Below are 7,025 nucleotides of genomic sequence, written 5' to 3' on the forward strand. Positions count from 1 at the left end.
AAGACACTTCTGTGGTAATGATATTTGGAATTTGAATTGAGGCTGCTGTCCCAAAAGCCTTCAGAGCAAACTGTGTTTTGCTTCTTTTTTTTTTTTTGGTTTGTTTGTTTGTTTGTTTACCTGGATGTTTGGACTTCACCAGGCAGAGTGATGTACAAGCAAAGTTTGACATCAGAAAACATCATATTACTGTGTCTAGAAGTTGTTGTTCTTTATACAGGGGCTTTGCATTATGCAACAGCCAAATGTGCATTTAAAACTCTGTACATTATTTTCTTAGCGTCCATTGAAGCTGTCAAGATGAGACAGTGTGACGTTTGGAATGTTTAAAGAGGAAAAGCAAGATGGTAGTTCTTTAAAAAAAAATACCCATTATTCACCCCTTCAAACTCTAGAAGTGGGTTGAGAAAGAGTGTAAAGCTCAGCTAGACATCCTATTATTAATGCGTCTTGCTGTGGATATGTCTTTGCCACCTTGAAGAATAAAGACCACTGAGTGTGGAAATAAAGGATGCTCCAAAGGCCAGACAGTTACAGCTCCTGCCAAGTTTCAGATCACATCACTTCACTTCAGGTGTCTTTAATCTCCTGCACACTGCTGGCCAGAGCTGCTGAGGAATTAACTTTGGGTAGAGTATTCAGCAAGACCAGCTTTCCCGCTCTGCATCTAGGCAGTATTGTAATTAGCACTCAAAACTGTGTTGTCTGTTATTCACTTGTTTCTCCACTAGGGGGAGACTCTGAGAAGGACAAGCTCCTGGCTACACAAAGGGATAATTTTGTTTACAAAGTCAAAATTAATGACTTTATCTGGGCCTTTATGAGTTTATTGGCCTTAAAAGCAACTAATAGTCTTGTAATTACTTCAAAGCAATAAACAGTCAGCAGCTGTCTAACTCATTCGGCCACATGGTTAAAGCCAAGGCTGTTGGAAGAAAAACAAGCCTTATTAACCCTGAAGGTCTTTGTTGAATCCAGCTGTAATCCCAGCAGTAAGATGTGCTGATACATACTGAATGGAGAAGTAGCAGTACAGGTGATTCCCCTGTCACCTGCAGCACTGTTTTTTTTTTTTGTTGTTGTTGTTTTTTGTTTTATTTTTTTTCTCCTCTGCTCTCAGTCTGAAGGGGCCTGCGGTGGTTCTGCTCCTGCCCCTCTGACCTCGCTGTGATTGACTTGATCTCCCAAAGAAAAGCTCCCATGACCTCGAAAAGCTCGAGGAAATAGGGGATGAAGACAGACATGGCAGCGTAACAATAGACACCCCAACCCCCCACCCCCACCCTGCACACACACACACACACACATACAGTCAGCATGTTTGAATTATTACTTTACAATGACATGGGGGCTTGAGGTTGCAAGGCTGAGCCATATTTGACATCTCTGAACTTAATCTGAGAGAAAAATACACAAAAATCAGTGACTGATAGCTGCTTCAGCACAACAATAGTCCTGATTTCTGATGCCTATTTTTTTTAACAAAGCCCAATGCAAAAGAATTAACTATAATAGAATGATAGCCACTATTTAAACAAATCATAAAGTCATGATATTTAAATTACTTAAAATCTAAATATATTCACCCTCATAAATAAATAGTATATTTACTTTTAGTCATGAGAGGTCGTGGTTCCTCAGCAACACAAAACTTCCCCCAAGTTTCTGAATATTAAAATGTCAGGCTCAGGAGGATCGTTGCAGTCCTTGCTTGAATTGTTTCAGATTCAGATGTCCAGTCAGCAGTCAGCAGTAATTAGCTGTCCTGGGTGTTAGACACCTAACAGGTTGTGTTGTTTTCATCTGGGGGTTAAATGCCACTCCCCTCCCGTGGAGCCCACCGCTTGCCACCGCTGTACAGCCTGTGGTCGGGACAACACCTCGGAGCCAAACAATTACATCAAGGTCATGGAGAGGAGGAATGTAGTACCGATTAGTGCAGGAGTCCGACTGCAACCTGCAGAGTCCAGTATTCACCGGGGATGACAGTAGACCTGAACACTGAGGCCATTTCTGATTTTTAAATTCACGATGTACTTGTTGGACTCGCTTTTTAAAGTCGTGTGACTGAGTTCTAAATACATCGTGGAACGAGTTTTGGGGGGTTAATAATATGTGGCCTTATAACAGCAGCATATTTCAAAAATGATTTATCACATACAGTCGTTCACAGCCGCACTGTGATAACTTCCAGACGTATTATAATAATATAATATTGTGGGAGACAAAATGTCGAAGTCTTAGTCTGTAGATTATTAGTCTGTGGTGGTCATGATGTGTGGTTCATGTGTTACCAGTTAAATTAGACAGAACTTTCAACAATCTTTATAGGGCGTCTAAAGTATCGGTGGGCTGTTACCGTCTCTCTCACTTTCCTCTCAGTTGAAACTCAGACCGTTTACCTGCCAGTGTCCCTCTGACCAAGTGAATACAATTAAATTGAAATAGTGCGAGTCTGTTGGAGCATATTGTTTTTATGTATAGAATCTCCCTAGTAGCCCTAATGGTTTACTTATTGTAAATGAAAAATCATAGAATTATATTTTGATTAAAATAATTCAAAGGTTGAAGCAGGAGAAACCTGTTGACTCTGAGTGGCTGTTTGTAGTATGTTAATGGAATATAGTGACGTAATTAGCCCTCTACCTGGCCCAGTTTTTATTTCACGTGGCAGATAGAGTATAGCCGGTTTTCTTCAGGGAACCTGCTGGGGGTATTTTTTCCACGAGTTACTTGTTGACACTAAACTTGCGGCACTTGTGGAGTGTTTATTGCAAACGAATTTCTTTTTAAGAGACACTGGCTCTTTACAAACGCACGCGGGTCCTCGTTATTTGGGTTTGACACTGTCCCACAGAAAGTTCATCAAGTTCAGACATGGTGACAATCAGCGCCTAATAAGACGGGAATTCTGTTGAATTCTATTTTCACAACCCTCATGGCTGATAAAAGCTCGCTGTTACAGATATAATGTTGTATAAACGCGATACTGAGACATTTAAGTTCGCATTAAAACAGATTTTCGCTAGTCATGCATTGAAGTTTGGACCCTGTAGTTTAGGTCACTATATCTCAAAACAGAGGGAAAAAGACCAAGCAGAAAATAATCCGAAATCTGGAAAATATCTGGAAAGTATAATTCAAGACAGATATTCATTCTGGTGACCTCCAATAATTTTTCAAATTCATGAAATCAAATCTCACAACTCCACTTTGTACTTACACATGGGTCTTTGCTGGTTTGTTTTAAACAGTTCCGATATAAGGACTTTGCCAAAGTCAAGATAAACTCCGGCGCGTAATTACGCACGGCTCATGACATATACAGTTTATAAACCACTAATGTTCCCTAATGTGAAATGCTTGAAAAATTAACTTGGAGCTTCAGCGTTGCTGTTGAAACAGTATCAATGCTCATTGATAGGGAGATTGGGTCAATACAAATGGGCTGTTACGGGACAGAAAGGAGAGGTGTGACCATCCCAAAAGTTTTCTTCAATGGGGCTACCTGTAGAGGCTCCGGGCGCTGCGCATAAATACTCCTCCCTCCTGAGGATGAGTTCAGTCCTGAGGGAGAGACGCAGAGACGAAATTAGGCTTTTGGGGGAATCTGGTCAGGGCGGATTATGAACGCTTTTGGACACCAACCATCCAGCCAGCAGACCAGCCCAATTCAGCACCACAGCGCTCAGGAGCTCCTGGACATGGCCGTGTACTGCGATAACTACGGCGTGTACCAACAGAACCTCCACCACCATCACCCGCAGAGGCCGCCGACGCACCCCTCCAGCTACGGCCTCGGAGAGTACACGTCCCCCTCCGCGAACCCGTACCTGTGGCTGAACGGACCCGGCATCAACTCCTCTCCGTATCTTCCCGGGAACAACGGCGCGAGCTACATTCAGTCCGGATACGGGTCGAACCAGAGGCAGTTCTTACCGCCTCCCACCGGGTTTGGTGGAGCAGACCTGGGGTGGCTGTCCATATCCAGCCAGCAGGAACTCTTCAAGATGGTCAGACCACCTTACTCCTACTCAGCACTGATCGCCATGGCCATACAGAACGCGCAAGACAAAAAGTTGACTCTGAGTCAGATCTATCAGTACGTGGCTGACAACTTTCCTTTCTACAAGAAGAGCAAAGCTGGATGGCAGAATTCAATCCGCCACAACTTGTCACTGAATGACTGCTTCAAGAAAGTGGCACGAGACGAGGATGACCCCGGTGAGTCTCTGGATTATTTGTGTTTAGATGTTTTTATTGAAATCACGTGGTGAGGTATTGATGCTGCTGTTTGGATACAACTTTGAGAATTAATTAAATCTGTTGAAACAACTGATTAGATTTTTTCCAGCTCATGGTCAGTTTTATTACTTTTAAGGGCAAGTTAGATTTTAAAAACGAAAACCCAGATTAATAATTAAGTCGTGTTATGGGAAAAAATGCTGCATATTTGTCACACATATATTTAACCCTGGTTATATTTCTCGTCCAGGCAAGGGAAACTACTGGACGTTGGACCCCAACTGTGAGAAGATGTTCGACAACGGGAACTTCAGGCGGAAAAGAAAAAGGAGAGCTGACATAAACGGAGCTGACAGCGGCACATCTCTCCCCGTCAAGTCAGAAGACGGCCCACACAAGCTCTCCGACACCGCCAGCCTTCTGAGCTCCTCCCCGCCCAGCCTTCACGGATCCCCGGCCTCCACGGAGCCCAAGTCGTCCCCGTCTCCCTCCGCGGAGCACAGCCCGTGTTTCAGCAGCTTCGTGTCCAGCGTGAACTCGCTGCTGGCGGTCAGCGGGCCCGGCGGCAGCGAAGGCTCCCGGGGAGGGGAGAGGGACTACGGATCCGGGCACCTCGGGTCTCAGACGATCAGAGAGGGCATGTCTGGACTGGGCTCCTACTCGCCCACTTTAATCTCTCCTCTGAACTCTGACAACAACAGAATGAACTATTACACATCAGTACAGAGCATCTCCAACCATTTTAGTGTTAATAACCTCATTTACAGCCGGGAAGGAACAGAGGTGTAGACGGTCAGAGCTGGAAAAGTAATTTATCACTCATTGTTAGCCTACACATTTCTTATATAGCCTACTGTGATTACTTATTTACTGGTCTAGTAGGCCTCATTGTAAAACTACCACTGGAATTAAACAATACTCCTTCCAAACTGGAAAAAAAAAAGATTTCAGTGTGTTAGAAAAGGAATATAAACTGCCACTGCTCCATTTGTAGAAAACTGTTCATCTCACACATCATCCTATGGAGATGTATCCACCAACTGATGGATGCCTACACTACTTTTCTTAATGCATATTGTAGCTGCTCGGTTGGGCCGACTGACTCCCTGTCTTAAAGAAGAAGACACATGTACAGAAATTATTTTCATAAAGGAAGAAATGTGACATGTATTTTAGACTGAACTGTGTTTTTGTGTGTGTGTTTTATTTAAACTCATGTTGATGTTTGAATAAAAGTCATTTATTTCTAACTCCACCATTAAGGCTTATGTGTCATTTTCCTATCTATCCACGTAGGCACTGAATGAAACAAATAAGGGAAGTAACCAGGGGAACTGTGTTCTTTAGATATAGTCTACTTCATTTGTCTCCTATTTGTGTCTTACTTATTTAATGTCAGGACTTCTCTTAATTCTCTTACTGAAAGCCACTTTCATAGGCCCAATCACCTTTATTCTGATGTATGCTGCTTTTAAAATCACTAGAGGTCATTGTTTGTTTGCTGTTGTACAGTTTTGGATTCAGATGAAGCAAAACAGGCCCCTCCTGAACCAGATTTTCGAGTTAAATCGGCCGTTTAAAATATTTTGGAGACCCCTGCTGTGTTGTTCTGTCTCTCTTCGCAGCCCCTGTCAGGCCAATAAAAAAAGAGGGCCTTACAAATAATCAGATGAAATTCTCAAACGTTTTGGTATTTCAAAAGAAAGCTGAAAATAAAAACAGTATGAATGCTTTTGCGAGTCCTGTCAGGAAATCTGAAGTCAAGTTGCTGTAAGCGGTAAAGTGTGTAAGACAGAGACATTTTCCGCTTGTCACTTCCAATAGCCCCATTTCAACAAGCAATCGGACCTTTAACTTACTTCCACCAGGTTCAGAAGTTCAGCTTTTTGTCTGGGCTGGGACATGACTCAGACTGAGCGCCTGTTAGATGTTAACCTGTTTGCTGAATATTCCACCTGTCTCCATTTATTCCCCAAGTCTTGTCACGCAAAAAAAAAAAAAAAAAACCCGGCCGGTTTCGTGTGTGTCAGTGCGAATCCTGTTAATGGGATTTATTGTTTTTTCTGCATTGGGAACCACTGTAGAAGAACAACTGACGCAAGAGTCCAACGGCGTGTAATGCGCTTTTGTTGTGCTTGTGACCCAGGGGATACAACGAAAAAAAAGCAGCGTTGCTATTTGGGGAGAAAATATTAAAACAGCCCACGCACAGGAAACGTTCAGGCGATTTAACACCCCGCTCCTGTCTTATTTTCAAACAATATGGATACGCACGGAATCAAAGCCTGTAAATAGAAGGAAACACCTCTTAATTGGTTGATAATTGAATTCACTCAGGCGCTCTGTGGTCTGGAATAAAAGAAAAATTAATTGACAAGACATTCGTGCCCCTTGTTGGAACACAATGGAAGCTGGCAATTCAAGGGATCCCCTCCTGGGCTCAAATGAAAATATTGCGATCTGAAGATCTGGGAACAAATTATCTCCCTCAGGCCACATTTTGCTCTATTATCTGTGGAGCAGGGCCACGGATCAGACAAAGAGGATTTTTGTCATACAGGAGCAGGTTCTCACAGTAACAAGTTTTCTGTTGAAATCCTCATCACGTCCGGTGAATCGAGAATAAAGCACATTCACAGGCCTTTTTAGTTCGTATTACTGTCATTTCTTGATCCTTCAGTCCAGTTTGTAACTTTTTCTCTCAATGTGGAATTGTCAGGATACATTAATTCAGTGTTGAAAAAAAGCAATTATAGCAAGCAGTTGTGGAGGGCAAGTAA

General features: G+C 42.8%; 1 protein-coding gene across 1 annotated transcript; it reads left to right on the forward strand.

Annotated features, from left to right (window-relative positions):
- The first annotated feature begins 3,118 nt into the window (after positions 1 to 3,118).
- On the forward strand, positions 3,119 to 5,485 carry foxi1 (forkhead box i1). The gene is made up of 2 exons (XM_018699183.2): positions 3,119 to 4,224; positions 4,496 to 5,485. The coding sequence occupies exons 1-2, from the start codon at positions 3,627 to 3,629 to the stop codon at positions 5,032 to 5,034; spliced, it is 1,137 nt and encodes a 378-aa protein (XP_018554699.1). The 5' UTR covers positions 3,119 to 3,626; the 3' UTR covers positions 5,035 to 5,485.
- Positions 5,486 to 7,025: the final 1,540 nt, after the last annotated feature.

This window comes from Lates calcarifer, linkage group LG23 (assembly GCF_001640805.2).
Source record: "Lates calcarifer isolate ASB-BC8 linkage group LG23, TLL_Latcal_v3, whole genome shotgun sequence".
Lineage (NCBI taxonomy): Eukaryota > Metazoa > Chordata > Actinopteri > Centropomidae > Lates > Lates calcarifer.

Bases quoted from the DNA above. Each gene is read 5' to 3' on its own strand.
- foxi1 (XM_018699183.2), top strand. From the start codon at position 3,627: ATGAACGCTTTTGGACACCAACCATCCAGCCAGCAGACCAGCCCAATT. The intron at 4,225-4,495 runs GTGAGTCTCTGG...TTTCTCGTCCAG, and splicing joins ACGAGACGAGGATGACCCCG to GCAAGGGAAACTACTGGACG.